Source organism: Euphorbia lathyris, chromosome 4 (genome assembly GCF_963576675.1).
Source record: "Euphorbia lathyris chromosome 4, ddEupLath1.1, whole genome shotgun sequence".
NCBI classification, from domain to species: domain Eukaryota; kingdom Viridiplantae; phylum Streptophyta; class Magnoliopsida; order Malpighiales; family Euphorbiaceae; genus Euphorbia; species Euphorbia lathyris.
The window spans coordinates 55,536,213-55,551,665 of record NC_088913.1 but is presented as its reverse complement, the minus strand read 5'-3'; the positions used below and the strand labels follow the sequence as shown (position 1 = coordinate 55,551,665).

Here is a 15,453-nt window from a genome sequence, read left to right as displayed (position 1 = left end):
TTGCTTTTGAAGCTTTCCATAGTATGAAAACCCGTCTGAAAGGTGTCAGGGGTAATTTTGCTCTAAAATTAGATATGAGTAAAGCTTATGATCGCATTGAATGGTGTTTCTTGCGAAGAGTTTTGGAAAAGATGAGATTCCCAGCTCATTTCACTAATTTGATAATGATGTGTGTTTCTACTGTCTCTATGTCCTTCTTGATCAATGGTCAACCTAAAGGGTTCATCCAGCCCTCTAGAGGTCTAAGACAAGGAGATCCTATATCTCCCTATTTGTTCCTTCTTTGTGCCGAAGCTTTATCAGCCCGGATCAGAAGAGCAGAAGCAATAGGTTCTTTACATGGTGTGAAAGTTAGTACCAATGCTCCTAGAGTGTCTCACCTTTTCTTCGCAGATGATTCGCTGATCTTTGGTAGAGCAAATAGAGCTGAAATTGACATCATTAAATCCTTATTGTTTGAGTATGAGCAAGCTTCAGGTCAAATGATCAACTTCACGAAATCTGAGATCTTCTTTAGCAAAGGGGTCCCTGATCAGAGAAAGGCTGAACTCGCATCCTACTTGGGAGTTGTTGAGACGGGAGCCTTCCCAAAATATCTAGGTCTTCCCACTATCATTGGCAGATCGAAGAAGGTGGTCTTTGCCTCAGTCATTGATCGTATCCGGAGTAAGCTTCATGGGTATGGGGAAAGGTTCTTATCTAGTGCTGGTAAGGAGATCCTAATCAAATCAGTTATCCAGGCCATTCCTCAGTACTTTATGTCTTGTTTTCTCTTCACTGAGTCTGATTGTGCAGAGATTCATAGTCTGATTAGCAGATACTGGTGGGGAGGATCTGAGAAGAAGCGCCATATCTACTGGTTAGCTTGGGACAAAATGTGTGGGGCAAAAGAGGCTGGTGGCATGGGGTTCAGATGGCTCAGAGATTTTAATTTGGCTCTACTAGCTAAGCAGGGGTGGAGATTGATATAGAATCCTAATTCTTTGATTGCTAGAATTTTGAAAGCTAAATACTTCCCGGAATCTGACTTCCTCGAAGCTGTTAAGGGGCGGGCTCCTAGTTACTTTTGGAAGGGCGGTTGTGACGCGATGGAGTACCTCAAATTAGGGTTGGTGTGGAGAGTTGGTAATGGGGATAAAATTAATATTTGGAGAGACAATTGGATCCCGTCCTTGAACTCAAAAAAGCCTCTTGTCTCTCTTATAGATCCCAAACCAATGGTGGTGGCTGATCTTATTAATGATGATGCTAGTTCTTGGAATAAGCCTCTACTTGATGTCGTTTTTGTCCCATCCGATGTTTTAGAGATCCTTAAGCTGAAATTGCCTAGGGATGGAGGGGAAGATGAAGTGTACTGGAGTGAGACACGGAGAGGGGTCTTCTCGGTGAAGACCTGTTATTTTCTAATTCAGGGTGTTCGTTTTGCAGGTACACTGACGGCGTCTTCCTCCACACCTTCCTCCTCACCTTTCAAATCCCTTTGGAAACTGAAAGCTCCACCAAAAGTGCTGCATTTCACTTGGAAATGCCTGAAGAATCTGCTGCCCACCACTGCCGAGCTTCATCGTCGTGGCGTCCCTGCTGACCCACGCTGTCCCTGCTGCTGGTCTGCCTCGGAGGATGTCCTGCACTGCCTGATTCGTTGCCCGAGTGTACAGCTAGTCTGGTAGCGCGCAGCTCTCCCTTTGCGCCTTGACAAGCTGTGCGCTCGGTCTTTCCTTGATCTATTTGAGCTGCTGTTGGCGAGACTTAGTGAAGATGAAATGGTTCAAGTGCTTGTTATTGCTTGGTTCGTTTGGTTTCGGAGAAACACTTGGAGTCACGATACACAATGGTTTGATCCCCCTCTTTTACTGGATAAGGCTCATAATTTTTTCTTGGAATTTCAACAAGCTACTGGTCTTAACTCTACTACTTGTCCTTTTGATGCTCCTAATATTTCTATCTGTGATCCTAAAAAAATTTGGTGTCCCCCCTCCGCCGGTGTTGTGAAAATCAATTGCGATGCCACATGGAGGGATAATGGCCAGATTTGTAGGGTTGGACTGATTATTAGGGACTCGGAGGGTCAGGTATTAGCTTCTGCGGGTATTCCTATTAATCCTTGTCTCTCTGTGGAAGAAGCTGAAGTTCATGCTATTATACAAGCTTTGGGGTTTGCAATTGATTGCTCGTTCTACTCTGTTATTCTTGAATCAGATTCGAAGGTTGCAATTGATACTATTAACTCCAATAGCTTCCCTATATCATCTCTTTTTACCTCTTATCAGGAAGTGCGTCGTCTTAGCTCTAATTTCACTTCTTGTATTTTCAATTTCGTTCTTAGAGATGGTAATAGAGTAGCACATTCTTTAGCTTCTTGGGCCTTGGATTTAGAAGCTCCAATTTTTCTCATTGAAGATTACCCAGCAGTTGTTTGACCTTTAGTTTGTATTGACAATTCTACTCATTAATCTATTATCCCTTTTCCGATCAAAAAAAAAAAAAAAAAATTAATGATCAATAATGACATCCTTTTATTTATTCTTTTAATGTAGCAATTAATGACAATTATTTTTTTTATCTAGCGCCCCGGGACGTCCGTTAACGGGCTCGTTAAAGTTATAGAGAATATGAAATGATAGAGAGATATTCCCAAACTGTTATATTTAAGTTGTAAATTAATATATGAGAATTAACTAAGAAATTCATATGATTGATTATTTTTTATATAACGTATTTTTTTTAAATGTGTAAACTCAGAAAAAGAAAAAAAAACCCTTCAAAATTTTCTTTATCAGTATTTTATTGGATTGACTAGTGGGGATAGCAACGGGTAGGGTACCCGCGGGTAGTGTCAATCCCAAACCCTTATCCGTTTATTTTTTAATTACCCGTATCCGTCCCATAGTTAGGGTATATTTTTGCATCCCATACCCTTCCCATTTAATTCGCGGGTACCCACGGATACCCTTACCCGTTAAGAATCAATAAATAAAATAAAAAATATTACAAATTTAACAAAGTATAAATTTAATAAATCATTTATCTAAAAATTGAACAAATTGAACCTTAATTAATAAGAATAAGTAGCTTAATTGTATCACTCAATGGTTGAAAAACAAAAAGTTGGGGTTTAAAATCTCAAATATAACATCTAAAAAACAATAATTTTTTTAATATATAAAATAATTATGACGGGTAACGGGTACCGAGTACCCTGGGGGTATTCCCATACCCGTCCCATTACCCTAACGGATAATTATTTTGATCTCATACCCTTCTCATACCCTTTTATACAGGGTACGAATAGTCCCATTAGGGTCGGGTAGTGCCGGGTACCCGCGGGTACACTACCCATTGTGTACCCAATATTTTACTGGATTTTTTATTTTTTTATTGTTTGGTAAATTTTAGGGTGAGATTGTTGTTGTTGACTCTGTTCAGATTTTGACAACGAGAATAAATTGTCGCTATTTCCGTATTAATGGATGATCATTTTGAGAATTTTCCGTTTATGTGGGTTTCACGGAGAACGGTCCCCCCGGGTTGCCCCATTCAGACCAGCTTCCGCTTAGCAACACCAAAAGCTGCAAACTCCGTCACACTCTCTTCACTTCTCCGTCACTCTAATCTAACGTCGTCTCTCTTTCCCTTTTTTTTTTCCCCTTTCTTTTCCCTCATGGCCACAGACGACTTTCCTCTCATCAACGACACCCACGCGCCAACCCGACTCCCTAATGCCGAATCTGTCAGTGGCGGAGACTACTACGCTTCCTACGCAGATTCCGAGCAGGACAAATCCGGATCGGGAGCCCTAACCACACCGTCTTTGAAGCACCACCACCACTATTACCATAATAGCGGAAACACCAACAAAAGGCAAAAGCCAAATGGCATAGGCGAATCGGAATCGAACATCAACGCAAACGCCGTCGATTACCGCTCTGATTATAGGAAGGACCGGGAAGAATGGAGCGACACAGCAATATCGTGTCTGCTGGAGGCGTACATGGAGAAGTATAATCAGCTGAACAGAGGGAATCTGAGAGGGAGAGATTGGGAGGAGGTGGCGGAGGCGGTGAGCGAGAGAGGAGGGAGTAATAACAAGAAAAGCGTGGAACAGTGTAAAAACAAGATTGATAATTTGAAGAAACGATATAAAGTAGAGTTCCAGAGGATTAACATTAATGGCGGGGGATTTGGGAACAGCACTAGTTGGCATTGGTTTAAGCAGATTGAAGCTATTATGGGAAATTCTTATAATACTAAGACCGTTGGGAGTGGAGAGAATGATTGTGATAGAAATGCAAATATGATGCCTAAGCAAATTAAGAGGTATTCAATTCGGCAGTATTTGGTAGTGTCTGGATTTTATTTTCATCATTGCCGATTGTTTTTTCTTTTCTCAGTGAATTTTTCTTTTTGGTACTAATTAATGATATATTGAGATATGATCTGGAAAATGAATATCCTATGATGGTTTCATGTTGAATGTTCAAATCTAAATTTTCTGTCTAATAGTGAGTTAGAAATTCAAATCATAGTTACTGATAAATGCTGTGTTGATATTCCATGTTCTAATTAAATTCCTTGAATCTCTTTTATGCAGATATTCATCCAGCAATGCTGTTTTTGCAAATAACCTGAAACCTAAACCGGTGCTTAATTTAAGATGGCGGAGAGTAGTATTTAAAATTAGTGGTGCTTCATTGGCTGCAAACTGTCAAAACATTGACCCCAAGGTGCAAGCTTCATCTGTTTTATACTAGTTGATATGTTGTTCATGTTACCATGACTGGAAAAGAAAAATTCAAAATTATAAGTTGCATGTTGTGTCTATATTTCTGGAAGCTGCAAGCTGAGCACTCTTTTTCCCCATTATTAGGTAGCAATGCAAATTGCAAGGGAAGTGGCAACAGCTTGCCGCCTTGGGCTAGAGGTATTGCCTAGTCCCTTTTGTCATATATATATATATATATATATATATATATATATATATATATATAGTTGGTTTGTCACAGATTTGAACAGGAGCATTTTCTACTGCAGGTTGCAATTGTTGTTGGAGGTCGTAACTTTTTTTGTGGGGACTCCTGGATATCTGCCACTGGCTTAGAGAGACCAACAGCATACCAGATTGGGTAACTTATTTATTAATTCAAAACCTAAAGATTTTTGAGTTTAGACTCTTTTTCCTTTTAAAATCGGCATGTATATTAGACTTCAGTTTACTAGGCTGCATTTGAGCATAAGTTTTGCTTTTTCTGGGTTTTGACTATGGTAACTAATGATGTCATGTCAGTATGATGGCAACAGTGATGAATTCTATATTGGTTCAGTCTGCTCTAGAGAAGCAGGGTATTCAGACCCGTGTGCAAAGTGCATTTTCAATGCCAGAGTTAGTTGAACCTTATAGCAGGCAACGAGCCATCCGACATCTTGAGAAAGGAAGAGTTGTCATATTTGGTGGTGTTGGTGCTGGTGCTGGAAATCCACTATTCACCACTGATACTGCTGCAGCTCTAAGGGCTTCTGAGAGTATTACCTTACTTTGCCCTTAATGTATACTGTTAGTCTATATGTTCCATGGAAACTAGTTTTCACAGAAACATTTCAACTTCTGAAACTATCAGAAAATTATACTTCGTGAAAGGTCATGTGTCTATCCCCTAAGAAAATCGGAAACTCAATTTCTTAAAATTAAATTGTGTTTCACAAACTGATCATTGCATTAAACAATCTTTCAATCAGTTCATCATGGTTCACATCACATGAAATCCTCAATTTTTTTCTAAATCATTTTCTTCGAGTTTTCAGAATGAGAAAGCTAATATTTTCCATTTTATACTTAAAAAATCTATAAATGCATTTTGATAATTTCAAAATTCTATAATATATCCCTGTATGTATTTTTGTGTCCATTTCCGTTCAACATAGCTGTTAGTTTCTGGATGAGGCTTTGTTTTGGAACTTTTTTATGATGATATCTGTTTTTACCAGTTAATGCAGATGTACTACTCAAAGGTACAAATGTTGATGGAATCTATGATTGTCGCTCTAGCAATGTTTTACTGGAACACATATCTTTCAGAGATGTGGTTGCCAGGGGAGTTACTTTCATGGATATAATGGCAATTACGTATTGTGAGGAGAACGGAATTCCTGGTTTGTGATCTACTTCTCCATTTGTTTTCTGATTGCACTATAAATCTCTTCCTTAATTCTTATTGAAAAAAAGTATATTTGGCCCTTTTTAGTTGGTCAAATTTATAAATTGGCCCATGTACTTGGCACAGTTTGTAAGCGCTCCTCTGCTTCGTTTTTTTTAATTGTATATTTGGTTCATGTACTTCAATACCTATTCTATTCCAATTCTCCCTGTCCCTAGTATACTGATAAAACATGTATCTACGTGTTATCCTTGTAGTTGTAATCTTCAATTTGCTTGAGCCTGGTAATATTTCAAGAGCATTATGCGGAAACCAAGTTGGTACTTTGATTGATCAAGCAGGAGGGATTAGTTAGTTTGCAGCAACGTTTATACGGTAACACATTCAAATGTGGTGTTAAATTTCCAATTAGTTTCAGTTCATGTCGTAAAAACTCCCATAATTTTAAATTTAAGTTTCTGATGACATACCCAATTTGAACGAGATTCCCCTCGTCCATATATGTTCATTTAAACAAGACTCAGGTTACCATTTTATGTTTTAATATCATGTTCATATTATTAAATAAAGAAAATATGTGTATTGCAGCAATCAGCATCTCTGGAGAGATTATGAATTCTTAAAAGGAGGTAGAAGAAGCTTTCATGTCATGTACGCTCACTTTGTTGATAGCTTGCCTGGTTTATGAATTCTTAAAAAGGTTTCTAATCTCGTACTTTGGGCTGTTTGTAGTGTGCAGTCTTGAATTGTTGTGCATCCATGGCAAAGGAAAATGTCAAAGAAAAAGAAAACTGTACAGTGTAAGCTTATGATGTCAATAAAATTATTATATTTAATCATGGTAAACTGGAATTAAAACATCTCTTTATGATGTTGGCTTGAATACATCAAGGGTCTTCTGAATTTCACCCAAGGCCTCTTGAGCTTCTTGCTTAAAGTTTATTATAAAGATACAATAGATTAATTTGTAACTTTTGAGTTCCAATCCATTCCATTAAATCCAGCAACCTATGGATTGGTTTTAGTCCAAGTCATCCTATTAAAACAAGAAACAACTGATGGATTTGTTGATAAAACTAACTCAACTCATCAAACACTAAAATTGGATTCGGTTGGGTCTATTTTTATGTTATGTTTTTCACTCCTTTTCAATTTAAAAGCAATTTTATTATTAAAAGAATGTTGTAATATTTTAAAAGCCCTAATACATCTTTAGCCTCTATTTATTTGTCCATAAAAGTTAATTGTCTCCCTCTATTTTGAAAACATCATATTATCTTATGAATTTTCTTAAAAGGACTTATTAACTCAACATGAAAAACAAAACATGCGTACCTCACCAGTTACAACATTTGTAGCTTTTTTTTTTTGTTGTTATCCTTCAGTTTACAATTAATGTTCACATGTGCTTGCAACAACTTCAACATTCCATTTTTCGTCCACTTTTTTATTTGATCTACCTCGTCCACGATTAAACTTCAACATAATATATTTATGTTGTTTCCATTTTAACATAAATTGTAATTCTTTTGTATCGTAGATATAATATTTAATTTTAATTGTAGTTTAATTCAACTTTTATTTAACATGGATTGTAATTCTTTTGTATCGTAAATATAATATTTAATTTTAATTGTAGTTTAATTCAATTTTTAGTTTTTTATTATATTTTAATATATTTCTTAATTAATCTTCTATTTTATTATTATTATTTTTTACGGAATTCCAGTTATAAAAAAATATGAAAATGTATTAAAATTAGTAAAAAGTACAAATTATTGAATTTTGTAAAAATAAATAAATCATTCACCTTTAATTAAAATTCTATAAAAAAATTAATCAATTATTTTCAAAATTAATTTAATTTGAATTATCAATAAAAAAATATATATTAATTTCAAATATACATAATATAAAAAAAATTCATAGCATGCTATAAAATTACTTTAAAGTAAATATGTCAATTTATTTATTTATTTAATTTATAAAAGTTTCATGTCTCGTGCATCGCACTAGTTTTCGACTAGTTATAAAACTTATTCATAGATCATAAGTTTTACTCATATATGTTATGCAAAATAATTTCAATTTGGTATTAATGCAAAAAGTTGTAATTAATGCAAATTACAAAATTTGTAATTTCTTGGTGCCACATAGTACGAGTAAGAAACTAAAATAACATCCTATTAAAATGAGTTGTTATTTTAAAATTTTGTAAGATAAAAAAATAATTTAATTATGTTACCAAACTTGATAACACATCAAATTTGTGAACAACCTCCGTAGTGATACAAGCAATTGATGAAAAGTTAAAATCAAATTGGATACACTAGAGCTGGTCTAATTTCACTCAACAATAAAATGTTATATATTTATTTTTCTTTTTTTTTTGGTAGAAAAGGAAAAGAAAAACGAACAACAACAAACTACCCAGGAATTAGCCTAGGGAAGCTAACCCCAATCCTATCTTCTAAGAGAAGAGGAGAGATGAAACTAGGGGAAACAGGAAGGGTAGTAACGCCTAACGTCCCTTCATGGCCCGCCGCCGCCAAGCGATCAGCAACACGATTCTGCTCTCTAAAAATGTGTCTGAACTCTACGAACTCAAAGGAGGAGTAAAGCCTTTTAATAGCTTTGATGAGGTTGCGACTGTTAAGACCCATAGAATGATTCTCAGAAATCATTTTGATTGCTTCCAAATTATCAGACTCCACAGAGAGCCTCTTAACACCCAGCCTTTTAGCAAGATTGATTCCAGTAAGAATAGCCCAGAGCTCCGCAGAAAAGGAAGAACTCAACCCTAAATTCTGGGAGAACCCAGAAAGCCAGGCGCCCCCTGCATCTCTAAGCACACCTCCAGCCGCAATCTTACCGTTACTGAGGCAGGAACCATCAGTATTCAGCTTCACAACCCCCTCTCTTGGCCTGCTCCATCCCACGAGATGGACATCACAACACTGAGAGGCTCTGGCAAGGGACTCTCCTTTGAAACTATCGATAATAGAGAAAAGTTTTTTCGAGAAGAAATCAGCTAAGTTTGTCATAAAAACAGTTTTATCTCCAAAAATCTCCTCGTTTCTCCATTTCCAAACTTGGTGACAGATAATAGCAAAGAAAATGTCACCATGCTCCATGTATGGAAGCAACTTTCCTCTAACACCATCAGAGAACCAGTTGACCTCAGAATGTGCCATGAAGGAAGAGAAAATATGGTGTGGGAGAATTTTCCTCCAAACCTCTTTACTATTAGAGCAATCTCTAAGAGCATGGCACAAAGTCTCAACATGGCCTCTGCATCTACTGCAAGCTCCAGAATCAGCCAAGTGCCTTCTGTGCCTATCCGAATTAGTAAGAAGCCTGTCCTTAACGCCCAGCCACAGGAAACTCCTAATACGGAAAGGAACTTTAAGGGTCCAAATCGACTTCCACACATCTGAGGGAGGATCAGATCTAAAGAGAGAGAAAGCTTCAAAGGCCGATTTGCAAGAATAAACTCCATTGTTAGTCAGCGCCCAGCAGTGCCTATCCAAGTCTTCCTCTTGATTACTCACCTTCACTCCCCGCATTCTAAGGAGAGTCTCAAGGCTAAAGAAAGTATCAAACTTTGACCAGATCCAGTCCCCTTCCGAGTCAACCACATCGGCTATCCTCCAGTTGCGTATATCACTAGGCGGGGGGGAAGAACACACCTCAATTAACGGTTTATCCCCAATCCAGTTATCAAACCAGAAACTAATGGACTTACCATTCCCCACCTCCAAGCCAACTCCCGAGCAGAACTCATCAAACACAGCACTAAGTCCTTTCCAGAGGAAGGAACAATTAGCAACTCTCTCTTTCGGGCCCCCGAATATTTTGTCTTTCCGATACTTACCACAAAGGAGGCGAACCCAAAGAGATGAGGGGTTTTGCCACATACGCCAAAGGAGTTTCATTAATAAAACTTTATTATTGTCCTTTGCTTTCCTAATACCCAGACCCCCAGAATCTTTAGGCTGGCAAACCTCACTCCAAGGCACAAGATGGATCTTCCTACCCTCCGCAGCTTCCCCCTACAGGAACCTACGGTTAATCTTGTCAAGATCATTAAGCACAGGATCCGGAAGCTTACAAGCCTGCATGATGTGATTGGGAGCAGCACAATTAACAGATTGAATTAACGTGAGGCGGCCAGCGAGAGACAGAGTCTTGGCTTTCCAAGTGGCACACTTCGAATTAGCTTTATCCAAAGTCTCTTTGAAGGAGCCTTTAGACACACGCTCACTGTGGAGGGGAACGCCCAGATACTTCCCAAGAGAATCAGTAAGAGGAATACCTGAGAGATCACTTAATCTCTTACAGACTCTCTGATTCATATTCTTAGAGCACATCATCCTAGATTTCTGGATATTAAGCTTCTGCCCAGAGGCCGACCAAAAACAATCCAGAATATCCATAATTACTCTCAACTGCTCCTCATTACCCTCAAGAAAGATAAGGACATTTGTACCTAAAAGAGGAATTTTACCTATTCTATGCACGGAACATAAAAAAATAAAAAAATAAAACAATAAAAAAAGTGGGCTGCTATTTACCACAATATTTTTTCCACCTACCGCACTATTTTGACAATTATGCCCTTCTCATAATTTAAACTCAAAAAATCAAAAATCTCAAATCCTCTCAAATCCTCTCTAGCTTTTTGGTTTTTCAAAAAACCCGACCTAAAACAACATGCCGCCAAAGCCAGGAGCGGGTAAAGGCTTCATGAAATCTCCGGTAAGTTTTTTTTTAAAAAATTATTCAGAAATCACGGGTTCCGCCTCCGAATCAGAGGCGAAACCCGTATGAATTTTACCCTAAACGGACTCCTTGTGCCGTTTCCGCTAAGGGTGGAACGGACGAACTGTCCATTCCACCCGAGGTGGAAACGGCACGGCCGTTCATTCCACCTTTAGGTGGAACGAACGGCGACGTCGTTCCACAGTACGGTGGAACGAAAGGCGCAATCGTTCCACCGTACTGTGGAACGATGGTCGTGCTCGTTCCGCCTTACGACGGAACGAGCGGCGCATCCGTTCCACCGTAAGGCGGAACGGTGCGCGCTGCCCATTCCGCCGTAAGGCCGACACGAGCGCCGCAACCGTTCAGCCCAGCGGCCGGACGGTTGCGGCGCTCTGTTTAGGCCAAATTAGGCCCGAAATTTTGTTTTTTTTAAATAACTTGGTTCGACCCGGCCTATGGCAATGCCCAAGTATTAAAAAAATCGAAAAACGAGAAATTGAGTATATTTAAATAAAAATACGTTATTTGCTTATAAATGTAAAATGTTTTTGGTTTTTACAGGCTGATATTGCTGAGAACCGTTCTGGAAAGAGACATACAAGGTCACATGTTGTGACTGCCTCTGCCCGGAGGGAACGGGAAGACCAGATATTGATGGGGGATGCCCAGAGGGCACAGCCGGAGGAGATGGCGGATGCTGTAGAGATGGACGGAGATGACTCTATGCCTCCTCAGAGTTCATCCTCTGTGCGAGTACCTACTAAGACCATACCGAGGGGTCCTGGCGGACGTTTTGCTTCTACAGCAGGGTCGTCTTCGGGTGAGAAATTTAAATTTACTTATTATTATGTTATTTATTCGTGATTATTATAAAATATACGAATATAATAAATGAGTTTACTGTAATTTCAGGTAGCAGCAAGCGCTCGAGGAGTGATGTGGAGGATGACTGGATCGTGAAGAGCCCGGTTCCTGGGGGTCCATCTGATGGTCTTATGATCCCGAGCTTCCTGGGACATATTGCCACTGCTATTTGGAGCGGACAGGATAGGGGCCTCCTCAGGTGTCAGACACGATCATTATACTGTGGGAAGCTGTGTGTATGGTACGGTGGTGCTTCTCAACAGATCCAGAAGCGTATAGAGTCAACTGGATTGTCCTATTTACCCAATATCATGTATGGCCACATCGATGCGCCCCTGATTGCGGCTTTTGTAGAGCGGTGGCAGCCAGACACATCATCATTTCACATGCCGTTTGGTGAGATGAGCATTATGTTGCATGATGTGTGGCAGATTTTGCGCATCCCCATCGATGGGGCTATGGTGACTGCTGATGCGAGTGTTGAGGAGCTTCAGTCTTGTGTGATGGAGTTGTTTGGTATGACTCGGGAGGAGTTGCAGAAGGGTCACTACTTTAATGGCGGTATACGAGCGGCTTCCGTCCTGGATTATTGTCAAGGAGATCGGATTGCTGATGCACAGGCTACTGCTTGGACGTTTTTGATGCTCGGTTGCACATTGTTCGTGGACAAGAGTGGAGACCGCATTCGACCTTCTTGTCTGTTGGAGGTACAGGACTCTGTATCTGGAGCCATTGGACTCTCATGGGGCTCATCTGCACTAACATATCTATACCGTCATCTAGGTATTGCTAGTAGAGGAGACTGCAGGCAGATCATGGGTTGTCTGACACTGCTTCAGGCATGGATTTATGAGTACTTCCCGTGCTTCAGGCCTCAGCGGGAGGGAGTCACATTGGATTCAGCGATGCCGAGGGCTTGCATGTGGCCATCTATACCGTTGGAGAAGAGTGGGGATCGACTGAAATCATATCGTGTCCGGCTTGATAGATTGACTGCTGATGAGGTGCAATTTCAATTTAATTATAAAATCCAAATTCATTTACTTGTATTATTTTCATGTTAATGTTGTTGTATACGTCTGTAGGTGATGTGGATGTCGTATGGTCCTGATGTCATTACGCATACCCCTAGGACGATATACGCCGGATGGATACGTTACAGAGATGTGATTGAGCCGTACATGCCGGGGAGATGCATGCGCCAGCTAGGTTACGTGCAGAACATACCCCGACCGATCTTGAGGCCGTTGAAGTCCGTACATCCTTGGTCCAGCTTGAAGTATCGGGTAGAAGTGCCCGTCGATATGGCGGAGGATCTTTGGACCTCGTTTCCCAAGGCTTGCATGCTGATATTGTCTCGGTTCACTCTTGCACGGACTCCTTCGGAATGTGAGGAGCAGTACATGCCGTGGTACTGTCTGCATTCACACCCTCAGCTACTACCGGATATGCCTGCACCCGGACCCGTTATTCATACTCGCTCGAACAACGAAGTGGTACGTAATTTAATTGTTAATCAATTTATTTACAATTATCAGAATGAAATTAAATGAAGTGATATTTATTAATTTTGGGTTATTTCTTTTGCTAGTGGGTTAGCCATTGGGTTAACTGGGGAGAAGGTGCATTGGACGCGATGAACCTTCTTGATGAGGATGTTGCGGCTGAGTGGAGACATTCGTACGACCAGATTTTGGATGCTTGGAATTCGGCCAAGTGATTTGTGGTTGTGTTTTTAGTACTTTTTATTATAAGTATATGGATGTTGGCATTTTAGTATTTTTTGGCAGTCAGATAATATCTTTTATTATGTACTTGATATTTTAGTACTGTTAATTACTATTTGTTAAACAAAATCTATCAGAATCAACCTGTAACTCATATAAAGCTATCCAGATTAATACAGAATCATTACAGACACAATACAGACACAACATGTAACTCAAATGAACAAAACTGAATCGAAACAGCAACTATTTGTTAAACAGAATCTATCAGAATCAACCTGTAACTCATATAAAGCTATCCAGATCAATACAGAATCATTACAGACACAATACAGACACAACATGTAACTCGAATGAACAAAACTGAATCGAAACAGCAACTGTTTGTTATCCAGAATCTATCAGAATCAACCTGTAACTCATATAAAGCTATCCAGATCAATACAGAATCATTACAGACATAATACATACACAACATGTAACTCGAATGAACAAAACTGAATCGAAACAGCAACTGTTTGTTATCCAGAATCTATCAGAATCAACCTGTAACTCATATAAAGCTATCCAGATCAATACAGATCAATACAGAATCATTACAGACATAATACAGACACAACATGTAACTCGAATGAACAAAACTGAATCGAAACAGCAACTGTTTGTTATCCAGAATCTATCAGAATCAACCTGTAACTCATATAAAGCTATCCAGATCAATACAGATCAATACAGAATCATTACAGACACAATACAGACACAACATATAACTCGAATGAACAAAACTGAATCGAAACAGCAAATGTTTGTTATCCAAAATCTATCAGAATCAACCTGTAACTCATATAAAGCTATCCAGATCAATACAGATTAATACAGAATCATTACAGACACAATACAGACATAATATGTAACTCAAATGAACAAAACTGAATCGAAACAGCAACTGTTTGTTATCCAGAATCTATCAGAATCAACTTGTAACTCATATAAAGCTATCCAGATCAATATAGATCAATACAGAATCATTACAGACACAATACAGACACAACATGTAACTCGAATGAACAAAACTGAATCGAAACAGCAATTGTTTGTTATCCAGAATCTATCAGAATCAACCTGTAACTCATATAAAGCTATCCAGATCTAAGTTGAACCAGTCTTGTCCATTGTGCTGTCCTAGCTGCATAAATGCGATCCCACCCTTCAACGCTACGTTCATGGTGCCCCTTCCACCATTCTATTACATGAGGGACTGGAAAATTAGGAGATAAATTTAAACGAATATAGTGGCGACAGTGCGTACCCAAATGAGCTATGCAGATCTCTCGTTCTGGTCTTGTAGCAGTGGAAGGGGCATACACTGGTAAAATAGTACCACAAAAAGTAGAGTTATTTCCATCCAGGTATCCGAAAAACATTACAGCAGCATTGTACAATGTAGCAATCACAAACATGTCATCATAAGCGAGCATCTAATGCTCCTGCGAACAAGCTCCACCGTCCCAAGTGATTCTATTAATTACTGCATCAACACCGTCAATTAACACAGATTCATACCGAGAACAGTTAGCAATTACTTCATTCCTCATGTGATGCCTGACTGATTGCCACTTCTCTTCGGTGCCAAAAATGTAGGAAGAAACAACACGGAAGCCACAATTTCCATTACCGACTACGTCGCAATATGTTTCAACGTACGGCTTAATGATCCCAAGTACTTTATCAGAATGAACGAAATCATTAACTTCATACGTATTTCCATCTGCATTGAATCAAAATAAGATATTGTAAACCGCAGATAACTTATGTTAAGTGTAAATGAATTAGATATTGCAAAACTGTATTACCTGAGGATGAAAAATTATGAACAGATGATGAAGAGCTTTTCCTACCACTTCTACCACGGCTCCTAGACGAACTACTAGAACGAGCACGTCCAC

At 39.0% G+C, this 15,453-nt stretch overlaps 2 protein-coding genes across 4 annotated transcripts; both read left to right on the top strand.

Annotated features, from left to right (window-relative positions):
- The first annotated feature begins 3,480 nt into the window (after nt 1–3,480).
- LOC136226623 (uridylate kinase PUMPKIN, chloroplastic-like) lies at nt 3,481–6,991 on the top strand. 3 transcript variants are annotated; one of them, XR_010687799.1, is made up of 9 exons: nt 3,481–4,317; nt 4,592–4,724; nt 4,868–4,921; nt 5,032–5,123; nt 5,285–5,520; nt 5,983–6,147; nt 6,410–6,527; nt 6,741–6,781; nt 6,885–6,991. XR_010687799.1 is itself a non-coding variant. In XM_066015210.1 (8 exons), the coding sequence occupies exons 1-7, from the start codon at nt 3,497–3,499 to the stop codon at nt 6,505–6,507; spliced, it is 1,599 nt and encodes a 532-aa protein (XP_065871282.1). In that variant the 5' UTR covers nt 3,481–3,496; the 3' UTR covers nt 6,508–6,527; nt 6,741–6,991. The 3 variants fall into 3 exon arrangements, 1 of the variants encoding a protein (XP_065871282.1); XR_010687798.1 differs by having other exon boundaries at nt 6,741–6,803; XM_066015210.1 differs by having other exon boundaries at nt 6,741–6,991.
- A 3,604-nt stretch (nt 6,992–10,595) lies between these two features.
- On the top strand, nt 10,596–13,558 carry LOC136226622 (protein MAINTENANCE OF MERISTEMS-like). The gene is made up of 5 exons (XM_066015209.1): nt 10,596–10,910; nt 11,478–11,736; nt 11,829–12,784; nt 12,866–13,276; nt 13,372–13,558. The coding sequence occupies exons 1-5, from the start codon at nt 10,866–10,868 to the stop codon at nt 13,498–13,500; spliced, it is 1,800 nt and encodes a 599-aa protein (XP_065871281.1). The 5' UTR covers nt 10,596–10,865; the 3' UTR covers nt 13,501–13,558.
- Nucleotides 13,559–15,453: the final 1,895 nt, after the last annotated feature.